This window comes from Notolabrus celidotus, chromosome 1 (assembly GCF_009762535.1).
Source record: "Notolabrus celidotus isolate fNotCel1 chromosome 1, fNotCel1.pri, whole genome shotgun sequence".
In the NCBI taxonomy this organism is placed as follows: Eukaryota; Metazoa; Chordata; class Actinopteri; order Labriformes; family Labridae; genus Notolabrus; species Notolabrus celidotus.
The window spans coordinates 3,060,300-3,086,868 of NC_048272.1; the positions used below are offsets into that span (position 1 = coordinate 3,060,300).

Consider the following 26,569-nt stretch of genomic DNA (forward strand, 5'->3'; position numbering starts at 1 on the left):
TCTATGGGGTGCAATCACTGTCAAGGAACTGAAGGATGCAAGTCAGACTAAAACAACACAAACTGAAACATTTCACACCAACCTTTCACATATTTCTAGTCTGACAAAGTGCAGGTTCAACAAAGCTTGCAGAAAATAATTATACCCATATTTCCCCCAATTTCAGTCTCAAAGGGGCTTTTTTTTTCATGGCTGCACAAAGACCGTTGCATGTTGTGCTATGCAGATTGCATTTCCCCCAGCTGACCTTTTAGATGTGCCTTGCCTCCTCTGTCTGTGTTTTTGTTTGCTTCAAAGCATGATACAAGAGTAGGTGGGTTTAAAACAAAGGGAACTCATGTAAATAAGTTGGTAAAAGGTGGGATGTTTGTATTTTAGTCAAAAGTTTGGGTAGTGAGACAACATGAGTCATACAGTTAGTAAATTCACAGGTAAACTAAAACATGAAGCAATATGAGAATTGAGGGTTTCTTACTTTCAGTGTGGTGTTGATGCTGAAAATGCGTCTCTCCCCCCCCCATCAATCCTCTCAGGGTGTCTGTATTCTTTGAGGAGGTGGCGTCTCAGACTGGTATTGCAGTTCAGCTGCAACATCTGCTGTACCTGGGTCACGACCTCCCTCTGGAAGGCAACATGAAGGTGGTCAACCTCCCGAATACTTCAAGAGCTCAGCCTCTGATTCTGCTCAGCTATGGGCCTGAAGCAAACAGCAGCCTGCCCTTCAGAGAGCGTAAGACAATCAAAGCCTTGAAAACATTTGATATGTTCCTGTGAAGTCCTCAGGATTCCTCTCCTTTTTTCTTTGCTGTTTCCCTGAGGGGAGCTGTGAAATACTCTTTATATGAGGTGTTTTCCAGCATCACTGCTAATCACATAATTATCTTTGTCAATGCACAAGTTTTGTTGTTAGATTTTTCTTTGAATGCCAATCATGCTTACACAGTGTTTTCTTTGGTTATTTGATTTGAGGGTTTTTCTTTTCTCCTTTGTAGCAGAGACTCCTGTCATCCCATCCAAGTTTGATGTTATGGCAGACTACAACTTCTCCAAGGTGCTTCTTTGATGCTAACGTTTTGTTAATTCTATAAGTATTACACCTCCAACACATTACATAATACCTCTTTAAACATCCTCCCTCTGTGTAGATAATGGTGGGAGTGGTCCATCAGTATCTCAGGATAATACAGTTGCTGCACTCACACAGAGAGCTGCTTCTACAAGGATACTACAGCTACATGTGAGACACACACATGCTTTGTTTCACTGCACTGAGTAATGAACATCAAGGTAATGAGCCTTGTCAAATGTTTCTCCTTCTTACAAACTCCTCTTGTTCATCAGGATGAGGCTGCGCAGGGAGTGTGGAGAGGCAATGCACAGCATTGCAATGATCACTGTAAGACTGCAGTCTTGCCTCATTGTAGAACACAGGCTTCAGACACTGTGAGTTTATTTACTATGGATTTTTAATTGCACAATATGTTCCAGTTTTGGATTGCTCTCTATATAAATGTATTGCAATGTGAAACATTTTCGTTTTTTGTCATCTTTTCCTCCGTTTTCTACATTTGTCCTCACGTGTCTGCTGCCACTGACTTTTCTTAGAGGCCACCACACTTCAGAAAACCAAGGCTCAGGTGATGGCAATCAAAAGCTGCAGCTGGTGAGTGACATGAGGAGGAAGCATCACTGAATCAAGTCTGGCTGATGTTGGTGATGGAAATGGTGTCTAAATTTGACTTTTCCCATACTTTTGTTGCATAACTCTTTTGAATTAAGTTTAATTTAATTTTAATATTGCCTACAGTAAAAGGGTAAGTAAGTAAGTAAGTAAGCAAGCAAGCAAGCAAGCAAGCAAGTAAGTACATTTTATTTAGTATATCACCTGTCATAGAATAAAATCACAAAGTGCTTCACAGAAAAATATTCAAAACATTAAAAGAAGCAGACAATAGCATAATTAAAACATTAGTCTGTACAAGGTGAGTCGAAGGCCTGTTTAAATAAATGTATCTTTAGGAGTGTTTTAAAGGCAACAACAGAGACAGCTGAACGAACATTTACAGGAAGAGCGTTCCACAATGTTATGCCACCACTTCAAAAGCACGGTCACCTTTTGTTCTTAGACGAGCTCGAGGGACAACCAGCAAGCCATGGTTTAGAAGACCTGAGTGACCTACTGGTGAGGTAGGGGGTGGAGCAGGTTGGCGATATATTCAGGAGCCTGACCACGCAGAGCTCTGTACACAAAAACAAGAACCTTAATATGGATCCTAAATTTAACTGGAAGAAAGAGAATCGGAGTGATGTGGGTTGTCCGGCTGGACGTGGTCAACAGCCTTGCAGCAGCGCTCTGGACTAATTGAGTAATGGTTATTGCATCATTCGTTAGTCAATCAGTATTTGGTTAACAAGGAAAAGAGGGATGGGAAGAGAAATTGGAATGCAGTGTCCCTAAAAATGGCAGATTTACTGTGGATGAGTTTACAATTACAGCTAGAAAATAACAAATGTGCTATTTTCTAACTGTTGGAAAATGTGAACTCTTAAGTTCTATAAGTTTAAAGTGTCAATCCAACTATTTTGTGTAGCTGTGGCAGTTTTTGTACTTTTCATGGTGATTACATGAAGAAAAGACTTAAAACATGAAATCTCAGCTGGTGTTGAAGTCTGATTTTTAACTTCACAACTTCAATCTCAAACGTTCTACTGAGAGAAATTCCACCCTGTCCTTATTTAATGATCAGCATATACTTTTCAACGACCCCAAAATATATTTTACTGAAAATTAAGTGCAGAAATTGAGAACTGGGTGTCACCACATTTTGGACAGCATTAGAGGGAGTGACACCTTGTATTGATTTTAAGCAAGAGCCAAACCAAAAATGTGTTTTTAGTGTGGCGCAAATACCCAAGGAGTTCCCACTACTTTGGTATATCACTTTAATCAACACTACCTTATCATGAGTGACTTGAGGCACCCATTTGCTAATTTCACATACATTTAATCTAATCAGAGTCTGTGTCTGCTGTCCCTGCAGGTCCACCAGCATCTACCCATATACGCAGCCGGCATCCAAGAGTTTCAGACTCGCCTGGACCATCTGCAGATAGAGCAGGCCAAGCTAGCTGAAACTCTTGGCAATGACAAGAGGTAACCCGGGACTTAAAGCTTTGGCGCTGCCTTATGGCTGCGTGGTGTCTGACCTTTGTTCTCTTATCCTCACACAGCTGCCAGAAGATGGAGATGCTGCTGCAGAAGATAACAGCAATTCATCAGCACTATCGTAAAGATAGACTAAGTGGCAGTATGTATGTTTCTTTGTTCAAATAAACCGTGGACTTTATAGGCTTTGATGTATAAGTTGTCACTATGTTGTTTTATTTTAACCAGAGTTGCCATATAATGATGAGCAAATCCACAAGTTTGAGAAGTGAGTATCAGCTGCTGAACTACTAACCCAGCCTGTTAAGTTGTTATTCTGTGCTCTCCTCTAATCTGGCTGTCCCACTTCCCTGCCAGAATCCACCTGTCCTCTCACATTAAGAGAGTGAAATCTCTCTTCAGAGAAGACTCTGTGCAGAAATACAAAGAGCTTCTGACCTCAACCAGGACATGGAGCAGGTCAGAGCAGACACTTGTGCATTTTTTAACAAATAATGTTGTACTTTGGAGCAGATTAAGTTTAGCTCCTTCATCCTAACCTCTCTTGACTATTTACATAAAGATAAGTGTTTGTTTGGTTTGAGAGCCATTGATTCAGATGATGAAAGCTTATTTGAAGGAAACTAATACAATACAGTAGGACACTGTTATCCAGCTGTACTAATGAAGAATCAGTTTGGTGGTAGCTTTGTTAATACTCAGTATTGCTTGTTAAAGGTGACATATCATGCAAAATGGACTTTTTAATGGTTCTCTACCCGAAATATGTGTCCCTGGCATGTCTACAAACCCCCGAGAATGAAAAAAATCCATTCTGCCCCTGTTCTGATTTCTCCACCTTTCTGTAAATATGTGTAAAACGAGCCGTTTCAGACTTCCGTGTTTTTGTTACGTAACAACAATATCCGGTCTGTCACGGAGTCAGAGCTCGGAGCTTGTTCAGCCCATAGACTGTATAAAATAATACTGAATCCCCCCTCCGTTTTTCATTACCTGCACAAATGTGTGCTAACAAGGAGCTTAGGAGGGAGGCATGCTAGTTGTAGGCTGTCTTAATAAACACAAAGGTCGGTTTTACTCCCCACGTCTGCAGATTTGAAGATCTAGTGGATGATTTATATTTATCATGGATAACTGCTAGCGCTAGTTAGCATAGCCACATAGCTACATGTTCATAGCTGTAGCTGTGTACCAAGACACACGTCGACATACTGATAAATAAAACAACAAGAAACACTAAATCTGTGACCAATCCTTCAGAAAGGTCCTGCTGCCTTTCTGGTAGAGGTCGGTTTTACTCCCCACGTCTGCAGATTTGAAGATCTAGTGGATGATTTTTATTTATCATGGATAAGTGTTAGCGCTAGTTAGCATAGCCACATAGCTACATGTTCGTAGCTGTGTACTAAGACACACGTCGACATACTGACAAATAAAACAACAAGAAACACTAAATCTGTGACCAATCCTTCATAAAGGTCCTGCCGCAGGCGCCTCTCTGTCAGGATCAGATTCTGGATCAGATTCAGAGGGTTGAAGTAACGCGATCTGTGAGCAGCCGTGTATATTCAGCCAACATGTAAACATTAGATCAACGTGCTGGACAGCCGAGGCACATCCACTTCCTGAGGGGGCGTGGTCAGAGACAAAACAGAGTGTTCTGAGGAGGACTGAAGAAGAGGGCTTTTCAGGCATGCCAAAATCTGATTTCAAAGTGTTTTTTTAAGCAATAAATTTTAAAGACATGTTTTGGGGACCTCTTAGACCAATATATTTTGATGAAAAAAGCGTGATATGTCACCTTTAAATAAGCAACATGAGGATTTAAATTGAATCACACTTAGCTCCATATCTGTATTTCCTTTTCCATATCGACCGGATTAAGTTTTTACATTTCAAATGGTATCTATAGTATTAACTCTGCATAATAATATAGTAGATTGACGTCATATAACTCTTTAATTGAAGGAGGAAATGTGATTTAGATTTCATTAGCTGACAGAAATCAATAGATATTCATTATTCAGAGCTAACAAGGACCTTTGTGCAGTTGATTTGCTTGTATATGTGTTTTTAGTTGGAGCCAGTTTGTTAGTGAAGGAAAATTAGACATGGGTATTTTTATTTTCCTATTTTGGAATCCAGCAGGAGTTCACATATTGTAAAGCCAGTGACTAACTAACTATGACTCGCTGAAGTGTGTTTCTACTTGACTTTTCAGCGTTTTACTGGAGATGCAGACCCGCCTGCAGGACTTTGGCTCTTTCTCTACAGGCTTGTTAGCGGACCTAGAGATGAGTAATCAGTGCCAAAATAAGGTCAGCATTTCACTTTCACAAATCACTGATCTTGCATAACGGTTTACACAGCTATGATCAAACTAATAGAGAACTGTTTTAGATTTGTGAGCTTTATTCAGAGGCTGTGTTAGTGATGTAACTGGTGGAGCATCTCAGTGATGTGATGATGTAAGGTTTTGTCCGTCCTCTTCAGTCTCTGGACCGAATTCTATCCAGTCAGCAGTCCGGTAGAGCAGCACAACATCCTGGAGTCACAGCCAGAGACAAGGACCAGATGGTCTCAAGGTGGGTGTGTCTGCGTGTGTTCGCATAAAAAAAGATAATGATAGTTTCCTTTTGCCATGCTAACGTGTATTCCTTTGTTCTAGGATGCACCATCTGAAGGAGGAAATGGAGATTCTAGTGCGGGAACTACAGTTTAATAACAGCGTTATTGAGAGGTCAGTTACTTCCAACTCCCACATCTTAGAGGGAACTTATACTGTCATGTACAGTCGATGGGAAATTTGATAGTTTGTGTTGTTTATGGATTTCTTTTTCTGTTCTGTAGTTTGGGAGGAGTAAACTCAACAACAGCTCTTGATCCAAGCTTGGCCAGACCATCTACTCTGTGACTAAAGTGCAACACCCTTGCATTTTAACACATTTACACACACACACTCTTTGATGAGCACCTCATTTATAACTGCCCATCAGGAGCAGTCATGGACGGTGTATTGGATCCTCTATTAAGGACCAGCTGTAGCCGTGAAGTGCTGCATGAAGAGGAAGCAGCCAAAGACAATCAATTATATGTGAATCTCAATGTAGCGAAAAAGATGTGCATGATGGAGAGGGAGGAAATGCCAAGGATGGATTTTTATCCAGTGTGTGTTTGTGTGTATGGGACTACTGAGTAAAGCATTTCAATACAAACCTCATTAATGCCTTTAGTGTTATTGTTTCTGTTTCTAATACGCTGCATCAGTGATGGACTGTCAGGATGACTGCCAAGTCAGCTGCTGTGTGTTTATCTGAGGCCGTGTTTCTTCTTTGTCCCACAGGAAAAGCACTGCGGAACCAGGGGAACCTTTAAATGATTAATTCAACTTGACTGACTTTATATCTCTGTGTGTTTATGTATGCGTGTGTGTGTGTGTGAATAAGTTGCCTGCAGTCTTTTTGATCATAGAAACTGTTTCATGTGACTTCATATCTAGGTTGAAGCAAAGTGTATCTTTATAAATAATAGTTGATTACATTATTGATAGTCACTCTACTCTGCAGTCTTGATGGATACTCTGTCTCCCTGTTGATGTTTAACTTGTATGATACAGTAGTTTTTGTGTTCAGTTGTAGGTTGCACTGGTAAAGAGAAGTGACAGAATCAGGGAAACTCAGCTCTCACCACAATGTCTCCTTTTGACCAGAATAACAGTTTGATGACAGTAAGAGAATTTAAATATCTGAAAGGACAGCAGCCATGGTTGTTTACAGGGTGGGGAATCCCAGGGTTTGTTATTTTTTTGAAAGGTGTCACAGGTGAAGCATAAGGGGAGAAAATGTGTTTAGTATACTCTGTTGCCATAATCTAAAACTCCTTATTTCTTAACTTTACAAATTATGTTTGTAAGCTGATAGACATGACACCATAGGCTAGAAAGTGAAAGTAAAAGTAATTTCATATCCTGTTTTTTTTTGTTTTTTTGGCAGTATAGAAGAATGACTTTAGTCCTAAAAGTCCACTCATAGTCAGTATTCAAATACGTTTGACATCAAACCTGGTGTGGGTACGTTTATCTGAGCCAGAAACATGAAAACACTCAAACAAATCAGTAAACAAGTGAGCTGTTGTGACAGTGCAAAGAGCAGAAGTGAAATTTTCTCACCCAGTCTGCGTAGGAGTTCAGTGGGGGCTTTCTTGGTTCAGTGTCAGGGTGACGAATTGGTGATTTTAGCCTCTCATATGACATGCTCTGGGCAAAGGGGAAAATTTGTTAACTTTCCTTCTCTTACAAACCTACACGAACAAATGTTACATTTTGTTTTTATCACTCAGCTTTCCTCACTGCACTACTTCAACACAAAATGAAAGGGCCCACTTAAAGGATTTGAATTAGTGCTATTTGACCACTTCAAAATGTTTTAAGCTTTTTGTAATTGAGGCAAAAAGTAATGAAGAATGTATTATGCACGAGCATGAATGCTATAGTGAGAAACAAGTGGGCTACCTTATGTTAACATTGCACTTTGGTATTTTCTCATATCAGATTTAGGGTTTAAAGGATTTCAGAATCAAAATAGGAGCATAATCTTCATCATTATTGTGCTAAGTTACTGTGGGTCTTAATCCATGTTTAGTAGCTCTCTGAAGATATGTAAGGCAAGGCAAGGCAGCTTTATTTGTATAGTGCATTTCATACACAAGGGCAACTCAATGTGCTTTACATTAAAACAATAAAAGCATTGGAAACATTCAGACAAGCATAAAAGAACATAATTAAAATGACAAATATAATAAAACAGAAAAGAAAAGGAAAATTAGAAATATATTAAAAATTACATTAAAATTTTAATTTAAAGTGAGTTAAAATGAGCTAAGATAGGAAGGCAGTGGCAAATAAAAAAGTCTTAATCTTTGATTTAAAAGAGGTGAGAGTTGGAGCAGACCTGCAGCTTTCAGGGAGTGTGTTCCAGATATGTGGTGCATAATGACTAAACGCTGCTTCACCATGTTTCATTCTGACTCTAGGGACTGAAAGCAGACCAGTACCTGATGACCTCAGAGGTCGAGGTGGTTCATAAAGTAGCAGCAGATCAGCAATGTATTTTGGGCCTAAACCATTCAGTGCTTTATAAACCATCAGCAGGATTTTAAAGTCTATTCTCTGACAGACAGGAAGCCAGTGTAGAGATCTAAGAACTGGAGTGATGCGGTCTACTTTTTTGGTCCTTGTTAGGACTCGAGCAGCAGCATTCTGTATGAGCTGCAGCCGTCTGATGGACTTTTTAGGGAGTCCTGTAAAGACCCTGTTACAGTAGTCTAGTCTGCTAAAGATAAATGCATGGAGTTTTTCTGCATCCTGCTGAGACATAAGTCATTTAATCCTTGATATATTCTTAAGGTGATAGTAGGCGGACTTTGTAATTGTCTTAATGTGGCTGCTGAAATTAAGGTCTGAGTCTAAGACTACACCAAGGTTTCTGACTTGGTTGGAACATTTCATCGTTGCAGAATAATCGTTGCATGTAATCGTTAGTTGAGGTCTTGGTTCATGTCGGTCCTCTTTCTGTATCTTATTTGACTTTGTGAAGGTGGTTTTAGATAATTATAAGTCTGCTATTAGTGAATAAAGAGGAAAGACCTTGTAGAAACAGTAAAGACCAGTTAACATTGCACATGGATCTTTGGTGACGTTAAGTGTTACCTTGTGAATTACAGTTTAATAATTACTTTATAAATCAAATCTACTGTACGAACAAGGGATTAGAGCGCGCGCGCCCTGCCTCTTTACAGGAGGCAGTGCCCTCGCGACATTTAAACCCGTCACATCTCTTGCGTCACTACTACACGATGTCGCGGGCGTGAGTTAAGTTTACATTCAAGGCACGGAGTGAAAACACGCACTGAAACACACTCCTGAGAACCAAACACACACACACACACATTACAGGACAACAGCATAATGGCGTCCGCGAGTGTGGTGGGGCAGCACCCGGGTCCGCACAGACTGGACTCGGAACCTCAGCTGCTCTTCATGAAGCTAACCGGCAGAAAGAAAATCACCCTGCCGAGGAAGTCTTCCTGGGAGAAGATGATGTTCAGGAGAAGCTCTGGGAGCAGCGCAGAGTGCGGGTCGGTCTCTACTGGTGAACAAGCGGGGACTCATGCGGTGGCTCCTGGACCATTGGCAGGAACGGCGGTGAGAGGAGTGAAGATGCCCGGTGAAGGATGCGGAGCTCCGGCTGGTGTTGCTGCGCCACGTAGCCTGGACCGGGACGGAGATGAGCGCAGCGCGGACTGCGGCAGGCAGACAGCTGGTGAGAGTCGAACCGGGGACATCACCAGTGACTGTAACAGCAACGTCAGCTGTGACCCAAATCTTAACACAGGTGGTCGCAAGGGGACTTCAATCAAGAGGTCGTGCATTGTCATGCCAGGCGGATCTAGTAGCCACCGGCACCGGGACCAACCTCACAGGGGACGAGACAGTGGACACCCGAGCATCAGCGGCAGCCTCCCGCTGGACAGGCTCACACAAGGCAGGACAGGCGTGGTCAGGCTGGCCCGTACAGAGCCTCATCGCAGGGAGGCCTGGACCATCTTTCCCCGGGGTTTGGACCCAAGGGTGAGGACCGAGAAAGGAGAAGGACACCGGTTTGAGGCCAAGCCCGTTACGCAGGACTGGTGTGACTCCTGCAGCCGTCAGATCGCCGCACAGGCACTGAAGTGTCAAAGTAAGTTGTTGTGGTTTCCAAATTGTAATGCACTGAATGTGTCTGGAGAATATTTTCATGCATGTAATAAGAGAACAAGAGACTTAGCAGCAGATAGTTTTATATTATGGACTCCAAAATATGCTCAGAAATACTTGGCCTCACAGTTGTTTCACCTGTAAGACTGTCAGTAATTCACAGTTTAGAACAAATGATGAACAGTCCATGAATTGCCTTTTTTTGTCCCTTGATATTGTGGATCATTTTATGAAATAACCCCCTGCTCATCTCGTCCATACTGGTGGCGGTGTATTTTTTACACAAAAGAAAGTGAGCATGTGACTTTGTGAGGGAGCCAGTATGACAGGGAAGGACATTTTCACGCAGACAAAGCCAAAAATCCTTTAATGGAAAGCCCATTATCTTGTCCTGCCAGCTTTGCCTCCCAGAGTTCACTCTCTTTGATTTGCAGCCTCTGCTGGGAGAGAGAGAGGAATTTAGTGGTTTACTGGAGACAATCTGGAAAACTCACTCTTGTTCATGAGCCAATAAACTAATCTTTGTACTTTGGAATAGTGAGGAAGTGAGAAAGAAGTCATTTATAATGTATTGAAGCATTTTTCATTGATTTTGAATCTTTTCTCTGGAGTCATCTACCTGAGTGTTCTGACTATAAATACTGGACTGCTCTGATGTCATCACTCCCAACTGCACAGCTCTGGGACAAAGAGAGTTCAGACAAAGCCAATTTAACCTGGCAGTCTGGATATGTGTTTAGTTTGGCACATAAGTACACCAATCACACACCAGAGATTGTGTGTGGTTGCTGTTTCCACACTCATACTGCACACGCATGCATGCATGTTACATTCATGCACTGTATGTGTGTCTGTGGGTCGATGCTGAGTTGGTGTTGTGTCAGCAGAACTCTGACTCTGCTGCAGGGAAGTGGGAGATAAAGGAAATGAAAATAAATAAGAGGAGAAAGGGACAGATGAAGAAAAAGAGGAAGAGAGTTGAACGGAGAGAGAAAAAGGAAAGGAAATGATGAAAAGTAGTTGGACTGAGGAATGACAAAAAGTGGAAGGAGCAGGAGGAGAGGCGGAGGGAGGCAGAGTGATAAAAATGAGGAGAGACGGGGGGCTGTAACAGGAGCGATGGGAAGGCAAGAGAGCCAGTGCGAACGAGGGATAGGGGGAAAAGAGTGAGAGTTTGTCCAGCACTGCAGAGCTGTCTGATTTAGTGTGCTATCAGCAAGAGCTCAGTGGAGCGAGCGCAGGGATTACTAGAACACTATTCACTAACACGGTGAAACACACGCACACTCAGTCATGAGTTTCTAAGTTTTTGGTCCTCACTCTTTATGGATCCGGCTAATTAGTGGAAGTTTTGTCCCTCTGGCAGCTGTCCTATTGAAGCCTGTGCTGCTTCATTGCTCTCCAAAAACATCAGAGGTGATCGTGGTATGCAGTCATGGGGGTCACCGGGACATTTATGACAAGCAATACAAATTTAGGCATGTCAGGGTATTTTTGTGGGAAGAAACGAAACCATAAGTGCCTAAATAGAAACGGCACACACACGCACACACGCTCTTCTTTCAACTACACCCAACAAATGACAGGGAGTGAGAGATGGAGGCCTTGCAGCCATAAACAACCATCATTCTACGTCTTTGTCTTGCTGTACGCTTCGTTCCCTCCGCCTGTCTTTCATTCATCACCCTCTCTGTATCTGTGTTTGCTTTGTTGCATCTGAGGCTTATAGAAACAGAGATTCAGCTCTTTATCCTCCTGGGACAGTGGAGAGCTCGCGGAGCTGTTGTGATGTGGCCTTGCCCTGCAGTAGAATCTATCAATCTAAAACCAGAGCTCCCAGTCTGAGAGTCTGCTGTTGTGTAATCCTCTGAATGTATTCACACTGCTGGCTGTCGGCCCTGGGTCTACTTATTTCCAAATCTGTATTGCTCCTCATGGGAGTTGGATGGGAGTTTGATTTGTAGCATGCCATTTCTATACAGCAACCCTCACTCCATATGTGCATAAATACACACCCCGATGAGAGGGATTTGTTTATTCAGCCCTAATAGTGCATAAAAATAAGCACATTACCAACATGACAGCATAATAAGTGACAGTCCAGACATCTATTAGGACAGTGTGTCTGCTTTATGGACTAATCTGAGCCATTAAGGGAACATAGGAAAACACACATATGCAATATCACACAAAAAATGTGCTAAATATGTAGAACATTTCAATGTATTACAGTTATATAAATCTGTAAAGTACATTTGGGCTGTATCCTGTTGTTAATCAGTGCTCTCATGATCTGATTAGTTGTCTCTTCATTCTGTGCCGTTGGTCAGGGAAGGCAGGAAGGAGGCAGGGAGTAAGGGCTGTCTCCTTAATCCCAGCTCTGGGTGTCTCTGGCCTGGGATTACGTCTCAGGGATAGAGAGGTTGGGATTACAGGCTAGCAGACAGAGTCAGACATCAGATTAATATTTAATTAAAGCTCTCAGGGAGTCATGCTGTTGGTAGTTCCAGCAGTTTCAGTCCTGTGTTCCTCTTACTGTATGCAATAATTTAGAAAATGTAAAGTCGTCATTTGAGTCAAACCTAGATGTCCCTTAACTCGCTTTGAATTAGCATAGACAAGTGAACAGTTTATAGCATGTTATATTGTAGTTTTTAATTCATTTAAGTACATTTACATATAAACTGTGATTAAAATATACAACTTGTAAGTATCTGTTGATGAGCAGCCTCACTTATGAGATCGCTATTTGATGCTTTCTAAAAGGTGGCATTTGTTAAATGGTTGTTATCCTTGATGCTAGCAAAAAAATTCCAGTTGGGGTTGGTCGTCACATTCTCTTTGGGGTTGGTTGTCACATGTAACAACCAACCCCTATGTTGGCAAAATCATGCATGGTGAAATGAGTTGGAGTGCGCAGACCCTACATTAACCATCACTGTAACTCAGACAGTGACTGCATGTAGCCTAGTTGAGTCGGCCATTATTGTTCGGCCTATTTGTTTGGTTCTTTATGTTGTTATATAGGCTGGCCTAAAGATGTGTTTCCTGTTCATGTTCCTTGATCATTTTATGTTAAAATGCATTAAGTTATGTAGGCCTATCACTTGTCAGTGCAATTCAACTTTCAAATTTAGTTCTGCCTTCTTGCATTTTTTAAAAGATTTTTCCCATTGAAATACCATTGTGACAACCAACCCCATAGTGTGTGACAACCAACCCCATAGTGTGTAACAACCAACCCCATAGTGTGTGACAACCAACCCCATAGTGTGACAACCAACCCCAGAGTGTGTGACAACCAACCCCATAGTGTGACAACCAACCCCATAGTGTGTGACAACCAACCCCATAGTGTGTGACAACCAACCCCATAGTGTGTGACAACCAACCCCATAGTGTGTGACAACCAACCCCATAGTGTGTGACAACCAACCCCAACACGGTAAGCTTCAATTTAATGTAGGAATGACTATTGAAAGATGTTTTGATGATGAGCAATCATCAAAACAGTAAAAAGTGCGACAACCAACCCCGTTCTCCCCTACTTGCTTTTAAAAATACTTAAGTATTCAAAGTACTGGGTGTACATTCTGCTACATTCTGTTTATCTAGAAAACACTATTCCATCTCTAAAAAGTACACCATGAAATATAAACTACAAGCACAGACAAGTTTAAAATGTTCATCTGGAATAAAACAAGTGTGTTAGCTACAGACCTCTACATGCTTTCTCAGGTTAGATGGGATGTTTTGTAGGCTGTGATGAAGTTTGTGTGGTAATCAGATCAGAGATTTAAAACAATACCAATCAGTCTTTATTTCAAAAACCTCAAACGTGGGCTTAAAATATGTCCGTGGTGCTCAGGTATAGAGAATCATCATCCTTATTGGCCGTTATGCTCAATCAAGGTATTGCTACACCATTGAGACAAACCAAACTAAAGCACACAGACAGTTTACGGTCTTACAGGATCTGATTTCAGAAAAGAGAAGGAAATTCATGAGCTGACTTCAAAGCAAAAGTAGTGAGTAACTAGAGCATTGATAGAAATGTAGTGGAATCAAAAGTATGATGTTTGTCTATTAAATGTAGTGGAGTAAAAGTAATAAGTTCCCCCAAAAAATAATACTCAAGTAAAGTACAGATACTCAAAAAATGTACTCATGTACAGTACTCAAGTAAATTTACTTTGTTACTGTCCACCACTGCCCTTGGGTTAGGGATATATATGTGTAACTATAGCAAACAACATCTGTTTGGTGCCAGCAGAGGGTTAATGCTGGGCAAAATGTTAAAACTATGGGCGCTGGTGGCCTAGCGGTCTAAGTGCCCCACGTACTGAGGCTGCAGTCCTCATCGCAGGGGTCGCCGGTTCGATTCCCAACGGGTCGACCACTTCATGCATGTCTTCCCCCACTCTCTACTCCCCACATTTCCTGTCTCTCTTCAGCTGTCCTATCAAATAAAGGCAAAAGGGCCAAAAATATAACTTAAAAAAAAAGAAAGAAAATGTTAAAACTAGCAACTAGCATTTGCAAAACTAGCTAAACGTCAGATGTCAGTTTCGTTCTACTAATATTCTGTATAATTTTTTTATCCTATTATTATTGGTATAGTTGTCCTGACTTGACTCACTACTTCATGACTCCTTGTGGTGGCACTGGCAATATTTATAGTTTACCTTTTAGGGAAATTTTGACAGACATTGAAGTTATCATTATCAGATATTGTGGTGTATCATTATTATATAGTCTTGCATTTTATCTGTTATCACTTTGTTGTTGCATTGTATCATAACGTTTCCTACACCTATTAGGAGGCTGTTAGAAATATTCAACAGTTTCTCAAGTTTGACAGACTGGAATCGGACTACTTGATAAATCTGTCATTTCTGTTAACTTCCTCTACTGATCAATTAATCCCCTCATTTTGTAAAAACTACAAAACTACTGTATGTACTCAACAGTCCCTTCAGGATTTCGCAGGATTTTTTTGTGATTGTTGTGGCCCAATAGCCTGAATTTGCGACAGCTTTTTGAAAAAATTGCGGTGAAAGTTGCGATTTTTTAAAAACTTTTTCCCCCCAATAACATCTCAGGGGCAAGTAAATACGCTAAATTTCAGTAGTTTTTAGAAAACATTCTTGATGTGGCCACTGACTGTATTTTGATTCTCTTGATTCACAGAAAAATGCCATGAAAGGTCTGTATTGCACATTTACGACGGTCCCTGAATGTACCTCGCAGTGACTGTGGCTGTTTCCGAAATCGCCTACTATACTAGCAGTATGTACTGATATGTCCCAAATTCAGTATGTAGTAAGTAGTATGTGAACAAGAGCAAAATCTGCAGTATGCCAAAACTCCCCGGATGTCTACTGATTCGGGAAAATATCTCAGTGTGCATCGGACCTGTCTGCATTTCCCATAATGCATAGCACTCGTTCCGCTTTTTCTTTTTCCTCATTTTTTGACGGGGGGAAATCCGTTTTTGGGTGCTGTGAAAGTTATCAAATTACATATAAACCACTTCCTAACTTTTTAAATCATAAATGGATGCTAAATAAGCATTTTATTTATCGGCTTCGCCGTTGTTTACTTCCGCTTTCCGAAACCGGAAATCCAGCGAAGTCTGGCTCAGCATGCTGCATGACAGATCGGACAGAACAGTCATACTACATACTAAATTCAAACGCAGTATGTAGTAGGCAATACCTACTGCCTACTACATTAGTAAGTAGTATGTAGCAGGCCGTTTCGGAAACAGCCAGAGGCACTTGACAGGCAGTTCACGCACTCTGAAGTGAATCTGCATCTTTGATGACGAGGAGTTGATCAAAACTTACTAAAGGTGTCTGATGTTTCACCAAACTGGATTAAATCAAGCTGTAGACGCGGAGCTTTTTACAGTGAGAGCGGCAACAACGTCAAACCTCAAACAGTAAACAGACGTCCCCCGGTTGTGTGTGTGTCACTAACGCACACCGGGGGTAAAAATCATCAGTGAAGATGAGACAGATGCATGGAGGTGAGGAGAGCTGGTTCATAAAGCACACCTGCTGCAGGTAGAGACCAAGTTAACACTGAGCCCCTCAATCTATAAATAACAACATTGTCATCGTCACTTGTCCTGCCTGCTGTCCCCTCTTTTCACCCGTTCTCTGTGCGTGTTTTATTGTTGAAAAGTGCCGATCAAGTGAGGACTTCCGTTTATGTTCCTAGGAAGTGAAATTGATGACAAAACCGATGACGTACAGGGGCTGAGGTTAAGGTAATTGGTCAAAGTTGCGGTGATTGTATAAAATTGCAAGGCCGCGAAAAAATCGCGCTGATTGGTTGAATTTGCGTTGATAGTTGCGATCACGAAATCGCAACTTCCTGGAGGGACTGACTCAAGAGACTGTTTAAAGTGCTCATGTTTGCAGAACCAGAGGTGAATGCTCCAGAGACCAGAGCTCTTCCAAACCCGATTTCACAACAAGAAAAGCAGTATTTTTGAGCCCTGCATGTGAGTGACGTCAGCTCCAGCAGTTCTTAGTATTTCCTAAAACTCTCTGTAAGGTATTTGGGCTTAAATAATTGCTTGAAGAGTGGAGCCTGTTGTTGTTGTTGTTGCTACGCAGATGTGAGGTCGTGTGCTGGTCACTGCAGAGACAAGGAGGGATACTCACATTGACACATGGCTGCCAGGAAGCCCCACATGCACACACACACACATACACACACATTTGGCAGAGACCTTCAGAGTAACCTTCCCAGTGTATTCTTTATGCCCCATGGCATTCCTGATCTCTCCCTAGAGGACGTATTTTTCCTTAAACTCCGTCTTTTCCTCACTTCACCGCTTCCCCTCGTCTACACAGTGCAGACTTTGTCTTTGAGACCCTTTCAGCCGTGTCACATTGGTGCTCTCAAAGCTCCATTCACTGTGTAAGAAGAAAACATGGAGGGAAGGTTGTGTTAAATGGCTCATAACCTTCTTTTTCCCCGGCATACCAGTGCTGCCGCTGTGCCAGACCTGCGATGGATATAGTTTTAACTAGACTTCAGCCAAAACATTCCTGCAGAGCTCATATGTCTTAGAGGAAAAACAAATAGAATCTGGATACAAGGCAGCATTGAAAGCTACTGACCAAATGTTAATCAATTGCTATGCCTCAGCTCTTTCTATACTGTTCAGTTTCTTAGAGACAAACATAGTCACCCACTAACTTATGCACTTTTACCTTGATAAAAAAAAGGAGATAACAAAGCAAGGATTTCGTAATACCTGCATGGTGTTTCGGGTCTTTCCACTTCTTTGTACACCTGGACTCGGCTGCATGTATGGCAGAACAGTAGGGATTTTGAAACAGGCTATATTTAGATCGCCCTTGGTAGATAGTGATGGGAGGACTGCAGAGGAAGAGGTAGCTGGGGCACAAAGGACGACAGAAAGACAATCTAAACTACTTGTCAGAAATAGAAGATTAAAAAAAAAAACTGTGAGAAATGAAAATAAAAATGGTGACATCAGAGCCTCAACCTCTTTTGTCAGTCTTTGAGATTATGTCATATAGTTGTTAGTATTAAATGGTGAGCACATCCTGTTCCTCCAAACTCTTCAATTTTAGAAGTAGGGCAGAAGAACTCCCAGTAGCTCTCTGTCTCTCTATCTCTCTCACAGTGCATATTAATAACAGCCGGACTGCGCATCACCTCAACCCACACACACACACACACGCACACGCACACACACAAGCGCAATAGAGGTGATGCAAGATATGTAAGTGTTCTGGGGTTGGACAGGATGGTTGACTCATTCCTCTCGTCCAGACTGGAGGGTTTCACACTGAAGAGGCGAGGGAGAAAAGGGGGAGAAAAGAGAAGGTAGAGCAACCACCACCTCTGCAGTGGTCTGGCGTTTCTGCTCTATTGTTAGTGATCCCACCATGTTCTCTACTACTGAATGAAGTGTGAACAGTCAGTTACCGAGGGAATGAAAAGAGAGGAGAGAAGGGACTAGGGGGTCTCTGTCTCTTTAAGCTGTCTGTTTGCTGCTGCAGAGTGTGTGGGTGCTGCAGTAGAGACAGAGAGAGCGAGGGAGAGAGAGGATGAGGTTGCATTGATAAGAGAGAACCGTTACAGGAGGAACAAGTAGTACAGCAGAGATTCGGGGCGCTCATGTCTGCACGCTGAGGTGTGAGGAAGAGCCGCCTGGACAGGAAGGTGTGAGGCAAGTAGAGAGGTGTGTGAGGAGTACAGGTGGAGGGGTGGCAGAGCGAGCGGAGAGGGGGCTGTTTATTCGGAGCGTGGCACCGGTGGCAGAGTGGCTACGCTGGGATGGCAGAGGGGGGAACTGGGGGGGCTGGCGTTGGGGCAGTCCTCAGAGGGAGAGGGGCAGCCGGGGGCAGGAGAGGAGGGCCAGCGAGGGCTACTCGCAAAGGACGGTGCCCTCCGGGTGGTGCCACCATGCTCCATCCATGGCACAGATAACATCGCTTGTCCCGGGGCCAGAAGAAGTGAAGGAAGAAGCTGGGGAGGAGGGAGTTGAAAGTGTGGGAGTGGGCCAGACGCTTTTCAGCCAGGATCAGCTGGGCCCGGAGGAGGTCAGGGGAGATTCAGAAGGGGAGGTTGGCAGTGCCTGCTTTGGACAGGTGTCAAGGCGGCTGGGTCGGCTGCTGAAGAGGCTGCCCAAATCTCGCTCCTGGAGTGACAGCCTAAGGATTCTCAGACGATCATCCTCTAATGGATCTCTGCTCACCACCTCAGGTATGGAGAAGAGGATTGAGAGCACACAGGTTGTTAAAACTCTGATTTGTTGCTTATAAGTTGAACGGCCAGTTTGTTGGCGATAGGGGTTAGTATTTTGGGAAAAAAAGAAAAGGTGATGAGTCGACAGGTTGAGCTGGTTTGGCCTCAAAGGGCCGGCTGTGGGCCAAAATATTTGGGTATTGTGTAAATCAGTCAGTCTATCTGTGAACTGTGATGCCCTCATGCCTGGTTGCTCTTTGTCTATAGCAATTCCTCTCTCTTTATCGGATGATCCATCCCTTTCTTTTGTTCTACGTGTCTATGTGTAAAAGGTTGTGTGAACAGTGAGGATAGGAGCTGCAGATTTGTTGTTAACAGCAGAACAGTCCAGTAAACACGTCAGATAAAAGCAAGTGGATCTACATTAAATCTCACTCCAGACACACAAACACAAAAACAGAAAGCCTTTGGAGTTTCAAACTGTTGAGAAAATCTTCCCTAACTGGATCATTTTATCAGCGTTTATATTTGAAACAGGAATAAGAGGTAACAGTGAGCCTGAGGGAGGCTGCATGGTATTGATTTTTCCCATATTTTTTTCCAAATAGATGACAGGCTAATGCAGTTTATCTTTATTTCTTTGTTTTTTCAAGGGGAGTGGTGTAAACATAATGTAACATAAGCTCAAACTGTGGTGGGGTTGAAAGAAAGCAGGGAGCAGAAAAAGGGCTGGCTGCTGCAGAATTATTGATCCATTCACAGCATCAGACTAACAGCTGAATACAAAAAGATGCTACTTCACCTCTTTTGTGTGCATCTCTATATGTCTCTCTATGTGTGTGTGTGTTTCCTCCTGTGTAAGCTTGATAAGACGATGACCAAACATGACTCAGGGAGCTGCTGTCATTTGCTCCCCACCACCTGAGTGACGTCATGCTGCAGCCTGAAAAGCTTCAGAAAAGCACCAGCAGAAGCAGAAGCCCGGGCAGACAGATAAAGTGTATTTTTGGACGGTGCTCCCTAAAGGGAAACCCAGTTAATCTTTGTTAGATGAACTTGACTGACTCTGATTCCCCAGATTCTCTTCTAATACGTCTTTTATCTATTTTTATCGTCTGTCTTAGTGGGAATCTTGAACGTGGCTGTCTTGAAACTCCTCTTAATGTCTTTCAGTTGCTGAATACACAGTGATGTGGTGGTAATGTGTACCGACTGTTGGACTTGCACTGAATGTGCATGCTCAGGGCCGCAGTTTAACAGCAGTCCTTCTTATTTTACACATCAAAGTCAGTGTAATCATGATGGAGAGTAAATCTCAGCTGTGAAAACAGTACGTGGTCAGGATGCAGAATGAACAGTATAATGTCTTCTGTGGTTCTGGGGAGCTTCAGTTACCTGATAAAAATGACTCTCATGATGTAACTTAAGTTATATCAACATGGGAGGAGCCTGAAAGAAATCAGTAGAAAGTCAAACATAGTTTATCCAATTGGATCATGGGAAATGAAAGATGTATTATATTCTGTTCTTGACTCATTTAGATTTAAACCAATGTGTGAACATTTGTCTATCATGGGTCCTCCTACTTTATGGCAGTGCTAGTGTTAAGCTTGAAGGGCACTGTGAAAAACTTTCATGTTATGCTGATTCAGGTGAACCCATTTCCCATGAGCACCATTACCCACTGTTGTAATGATGTGACTCTTGCCAAAGCCTACAGTTGTTGAGACAGCAAATGAATGAAATATAGACCTTCATTTTGAAACTACTTTTCTTTGTTCAAGACAACTTTTTGCAGGATGCAGAGTGATGATGTCATGTAATGATTTGTTGCTATTTAACATTGTTAACTGTAACATAACAATGACAATATTTTAACCAAGTGGCAACCTCCGGTCTCAAATGTTGAAGCCCATGTGGAAGTGTTATAAACTGCAATACATTGAAAATCTGCTTGAGGCTGGCTGCAGAAACACTGGAAACCTCATAGACATGAATGGGAAAAAGACGATCTTTGCAGCAATAATAAACTAGGAGTAACGCTTAAATTGTACATTTTCAGAAAGTTCTAGACAAAACCTTCAAATGAAATAAAAAGACATTGAAAATAGTAATAATGATAATAAAATAACAATGATAGTACATAAAAACTCAAATGTAGCAAAAAATAAAATAAAATAAAATAATTCCTCACATCATAAATATAGAACATGTCATTCTCGTCATCACATCACAGTTCCAGCACTTCCTCAATGTCAACACTTTTTATAAAATTTAAAAATGTCTCCCAGATATCAATAAACTCAGAAGCCTTCTTCCTTACAACATAAGTAAGTTTTTCAAGAGCTAGACTTGCTTCCTTTAAAGGTGACATATCATGCAAAATTGACTTTTTAATGGTTCTCTACCTGAAATATGTTTCCCTGGCATGTCTACAAACCCCCCGAGAATGAAAAAAATCCATTCTGCCCCTGTTCTGATTTCTCCACCTTTCTGTAAATGTGTGTGAAACGAGCCGTTTCAGACTTCCGTGTTTTTGTTACGTAACAACAATATCCGGTCTGTCACGGAGTCAGAGCTCGGAGCTTGTTCAGCCCATAGACTGTATAAAATAATACTGAATCCCTCCCCCGTTTTTCATTACCTGCACAAATGTGTGCTAACAAGGAGCTTAGGAGGGAGGCATGCTAGTTGTAGGCTGTCTTAATAAACACAAAGGTCGGTTTTACTCCCCACGTCTGCAGATTTGAAGATCTAGTGGATGATTTATATTTATCATGGATAAGTGCTAGCGCTAGTTAGCATAGCTACATAGCTACATGTCGTAGCTGTGTACCAAGACACACTGACATACTGACAAATAAAACAACAAGAAACACTAAATCTGTGACCAATCCTTCAGAAAGGTCCTGCTACAGGCGCCTCTCCGTCAGGATCAGATTCTGGATCAGATTCAGAGGGTTGAAGTAACGAGATCTCTGAGCAGCCGTGTATATTCAGCCAACATGTAAACATTAGATCAACGTGCTGGACAGCCGAGGAACATCCACTTCCTGAGGGGGCGTGGTCAGAAAGAAAACAGAGTGTTCTGAGGAGGACTGAAGAAGAGGGATTTTCAGGCAGACCAAAATCGGATTTCAAAGTGTTTTTTTGAGCATAAACTTTAAAGACATGTTTTGGGGACCTCTTAGACCAATATATATTGATGAAAAAAGCGTGATATGTCACCTTTAATAAACTAGGAGTAACGCTCAAATTGTACATTTTCAGAAAGTTCTAGACAAAACCTTCAAATGAAATAAAATGACATTGAAAATAGTAATAATGATAATAAAATAACAATGATAGTACATAAAAACTCAAATGTAGCAAAAAATAAAATAAAATAAAATAATTCCTCACATCATAAATATAGAACATGTCATTCTCGTCATCACATCACAGTTCCAGCACTTCCTCAATGTCAACACTTTTTATAAAATTTAAAAATATCTCCCAGATATCAATAAACTCAGAAGCCTTCTTCCTTACAACATAAGTACGTTTTTCAAGAGCTAGACTTGCTGTTGATTCCTTTAACCATCAACCAAGAGAGGGGCAACACAAATTCTTCCAATACAATGCCATCAAACGCCTCACCTGTAACAAACAAAGGTCCACCATTATTTTCTCTCTTTTAGGCAGAGTACAGTTATCAGGAAACAAACCAAACAAACACATTTTAGGATTTAGGGTAATAGGTGTCAAGGTAATCTGAGAAACAAAGCCAACCACTGACCTCCAGAATTTTTGAACCTCAGCACATTCCCAAAGGCAATGATATAAGGTGCCTGGATATGCCTTGTGATTACAAATTTTCCAATGAGAGGCACAGCTGCCTTGATTGACAGGCGGGAACACTGTAGCTGTTGGCTAGGAGGCTCAAAGCCCGCCTCTTTACTGCCGCCGCCGATTGGCCTCAAAACAGCGCTTCAGAAACAGATGGGTGATGTCACGGATCCTACGTCCATTTTTTTATACTGTCTATGGCGGGAACACCTAGCTGTTGGCTAGGAGGCTCAAACCCCGCCTCTTTATGTCACACTAAGCCTGGTTGAGTTACGCATTTCCAATATGGCTGCCGCTGTCGATTGGCTTCAAAACAGCGCTCAGGAACAGATGGGTGACGTCACAGATACAACGTCCATATTTTATACAGTCTATGATTTTAACACTTGTTAGTCTTATTCGTTGGCTCAGAAAAGGTAATTAGATGTACCGGTTTAAGGTTTACTCATCACTTGGGTTGCAAAGGGCTGGAAAATTTCCAGTAAATTTCTGGAAAGTTTCCCTGAGAAGTTAAGCTGGGGAATTTTGGAAATATTCAGAATTGGAAACTTTCCATGAGAGTTATGGGAATTGAGGGTAATTTAATGGAAAGGTATCGTATCCAAGCATAAATGTGTGTTTAATTATAAGCAGATATCCATCCAAAATAATACATTTTAGAACAGATGTATTTGTAAGTAAAACTTTATCAAGTGTTAAATATTTTATTGAACAATCAATTCTTTCATTGAAGAACAAAAACATGAATATAGAGTTAAATATTACTCATCCCCCCGACCCAACCCATTCAAAAATTAACATAAACGCAATCCCAACAAAGTCCCATTCAAAATGTTAAATGAAAAGAGCCGCTCTCCCTCTCCAAAAAAGTCCCATTCAACATGCAAATAAAAAAGCATCTTCCCTCAAGCTTCTCAAGCCTAGTCTCTGCATTTTTGCAAAACCCTTTCAGGCAACGGGCTCTTCCTGGGTCTCATCAACATCCTCCATGTCCACTTCCTCAACAACCAACTCCAACTCTTCCTCTTCAGTGTCACTGTCCAGCCTTGTTGTTTTAGTCAGGATTATGCTAAAATATATTTTCCCCAACTATATTTGAGTTCCCTATTAAGAGCCAACCTTCAATTTAGTAAATTCCTGGTTTATTCCCATAAATTCCCGTTAATTCCCATGGAAAGTTTCCAACTTTGAAAAATCCTGGAATTTTGCAACCCTAATCCTGTCCCAATAAATGTCCATATAACATACATATAGGCACAGATTAACTCTTTTGACTGTAATGAACAGTGAAGCATTCACACTCTGGCACAGCACATAGCCATAGCCTAGCAAAAAAAACCTAGTTGTAGAGTTTCTCTGTCAGAAACAGCAACAATAGAAACTGTCTTTTAGCTAATCTTGCTCCAGTATTAGCCATGAGTACAAAACATTAAGCAAAAAGTAAATTATTTAAAGGACAAAAAAAACTCCTCATGCTTGTTGCTAACTTATTTTTCCCTGCCAGATTTTATTATCAGAGTTCTAAACAGAGGCACTTCCAGGTCTAGAGTCAAATATCAACTTGAACACAGGCACTCAAATGAATTCAAGATATAACCAGTGTTGTCACTGATAATCTCATTTTACTATGTCGATCATAACAGGCATCAGTTAGAGTGAGACTACCTCAAAACCAGTTTAAACCTCCTCACAGTGCCTTTAACTCAAGCCCACTTCAAAACTACATGTTATTAAGATTTTGTTTAACACATTTGAAAGGTATTGGAACAAAATGGCAAAATCTTACCACCTCTTAAATGTTCATTTTTCCTCTTACAAATAATACTGTTCAAGACAGAGATACCCACTTGTGTTTCCCCTGCCACTCCCAGCCACATCTTCAGGTCTTCCTCAGCTCTGCTGGATTTCCCTCAGTTATCATTAAATAGTTCCACTGCTTTCATTCCCAGCTCACTGGACAGAATAAGCCTTAAAAACCTAAAAAAGAAAAAAAACAATAAAAAGTGACAGCTTGGTTCTTCTCTTGTTTGTTTGGTTAATTTAAGAAGCGTCTGCAGCTTGACAGATGGAGGAACTGAGGGAGGGGAGGATCGAGACGCCGTGGTGATAGAGATAAAACAAGATTCAGTATCAAATATGAAATGGTGTTTGTGCACAAACACACACAGATGTCAAGGTGAGCAGGGATGGAATTGATTTATTTAGTGGAGGTTTGTTTAGTCATGTCTGGTGTGTAATCCTAGAAGCTGGCTTATAAGAGTGAGACTGTGAGAGAATAAAAGTGTGATATTTTGATGTATAATGATGGAATGAAGGATGTACATAAAGCAGCAGTTTGAGTAGCACGGTAAGCGTCTGCACAGTAGGAGAGGATAGATAACCCCCTAAATGAGCTATGATGGGATCAGACCAATTTAAGTCCCTCCAACAGGCCCCCAAGCTGCTCCTAATTCCCTCATAAGACCTGCAGAGCTCCCTTTAGATTCATTAGCCACTGTGTTAATATCCTCGCCCCTAATTTATAGCTACCGTAACCCTATTTACCTCCTCCCTCCTTACCCAGACAGAGTGTAAGTACATGTCCCTCCCCCTGTTTCTATCTGGTGCCATGCAGACATCCTCCATGACCTGAGACACACTCCTAATCTGTCTGTCCCACACTAGCTGACTTACAGGAAAAACAAGCACCCACATCCCCTATCACTTGAGAAGTTAAAGGAGATGATGCAGAAAAAAGGGACAATTTTCTGGCTGCTTGGTCTTCCACGAAAAATGGAAGTGAAAGGATTGACATTTTAGGAGAAACATGACCATGAATCATTTAGCAGCGTCCACCGAGGCTGTTTGAATGTCCTCTTTTGAGAGCAGATTTCTCGTCCATTTACCACGCTGCGATCCAAACTCCTCCTTTCCTGTCCTGTGTTCCCTCGCTGTTATCGACCCAAGTGCAGCAGTGGAAGTTAACTCAGCCACCACATATAGATCCTCACATCTGAACACCCCTCATTGCTTACTGCTGCGCTGATGTAGTCTCTTATTGCTGTCTCTTCATGCCTCTCTGTCTGTGTGCATCATCATTGTGATCCCGCTCTATCTGGAGGCCGAGTCGGTTTAAAAAACAGTCCGACTGTAATGATGAAATGAGAGACAAAGAGGGAGTCTGTGCATGCATGCATCTTCTGCTGTGGAGGAGCAACCAAGGCCAGTCTAGCATGACAACACATAACACCACAGACCTTCTTCTTCTTCCTCTTGTTGAGGCAACACGCACACACACACACAGACATCAGACACCATAGCTCTGTGCAGGTCAGGAGGGACAGATGAGTGTTTATGGTTGACCTTCATTACAGTTATTTCTTGGGAATCCTGTCCCCGCATGTCTCACAGTAACATGTGATCACTATCAATACAGTGTTTTCATTAAGCTGCTTTTTTAAACTAGAAAATGTGTCTACACCGAGCTCCAACCTCCGGTCTCAAAATATGAAGCCCATGTGGAAGTGTTATAAACTGCAATACATCGAGAATCCACTTGAGGCTGGCTGCAGAAACACAGGAAACCATATAGACATGAATGGGAAAAAGACGATCTTTGCAGCAGAAATAAACATGTTTACATCCTGGTGCAAAAATGAGTGTAGTCTGGATAGGTCATTTCTTGATTGGCACACACTGTAGGGGGGTGAATTCTTTTTTCTAACGCAACGGTTCAGAAGATATTCAGATTACGAGTTTTTGCCCAAATAAGTACATGACTGACTTGACTGACAGGCGGGAACCAAGCGGCAACCTCAGGTCTAAAAATTTGAGTCCAAAGCTGAAGTGTTAAAAACTGCAGTTCATCGAAGATCCACTTGAGGCTGGCTCTGGAATTACGTGAAACCCATAGACTGTAAATAAAAATGGACAGCGTTGCTCCGCCTCTTCCCGTTGTACAGTTCTGAAGCCAAAAAATCCCGCTCCTGGGCGCAGCCATTGTGCAGCCAGAGCCTGTGAAGCCTTTGTAATAAGCTCCGCCCTACAGCGTAACGTCACAAGACGCTGTCTGCCCTTTGAAGTTTCCCTCTACGGCGGCTGTGAAT

General features: G+C 41.8%; 2 protein-coding genes across 3 annotated transcripts in view; both read left to right on the forward strand.

The window, feature by feature from the left end:
• ikbke (inhibitor of nuclear factor kappa B kinase subunit epsilon) overlaps positions 1 to 6,653 on the forward strand; it is a 22,031-nt gene extending 15,378 nt beyond the window's left edge. The window contains exons 9-21 of the mRNA XM_034681227.1: positions 534 to 730; positions 993 to 1,051; positions 1,146 to 1,237; positions 1,342 to 1,443; positions 1,606 to 1,663; positions 3,042 to 3,154; positions 3,232 to 3,308; positions 3,395 to 3,434; positions 3,524 to 3,625; positions 5,388 to 5,484; positions 5,660 to 5,751; positions 5,835 to 5,906; positions 6,017 to 6,653. Coding sequence (XP_034537118.1) covers positions 534 to 730; positions 993 to 1,051; positions 1,146 to 1,237; positions 1,342 to 1,443; positions 1,606 to 1,663; positions 3,042 to 3,154; positions 3,232 to 3,308; positions 3,395 to 3,434; positions 3,524 to 3,625; positions 5,388 to 5,484; positions 5,660 to 5,751; positions 5,835 to 5,906; positions 6,017 to 6,080 — 1,165 coding nt within the window. The 3' untranslated portion in view covers positions 6,081 to 6,653. The remainder of the gene's footprint in view (positions 1 to 533; positions 731 to 992; positions 1,052 to 1,145; positions 1,238 to 1,341; positions 1,444 to 1,605; positions 1,664 to 3,041; positions 3,155 to 3,231; positions 3,309 to 3,394; positions 3,435 to 3,523; positions 3,626 to 5,387; positions 5,485 to 5,659; positions 5,752 to 5,834; positions 5,907 to 6,016) is intronic.
• A 2,363-nt stretch (positions 6,654 to 9,016) lies between these two features.
• Positions 9,017 to 26,569, forward strand: part of rassf5 (Ras association domain family member 5) — a 46,766-nt gene continuing 29,213 nt past the window's right edge. The window contains exon 1 of one of the 2 annotated variants that reach the window (XM_034699545.1): positions 9,017 to 9,903. In XM_034699545.1, the coding sequence (XP_034555436.1) occupies positions 9,132 to 9,903 (772 nt within the window). In that variant the 5' untranslated portion in view covers positions 9,017 to 9,131. The remainder of the gene's footprint in view (positions 9,904 to 26,569) is intronic. The other variant, XM_034699623.1, reaches the window with a different exon arrangement.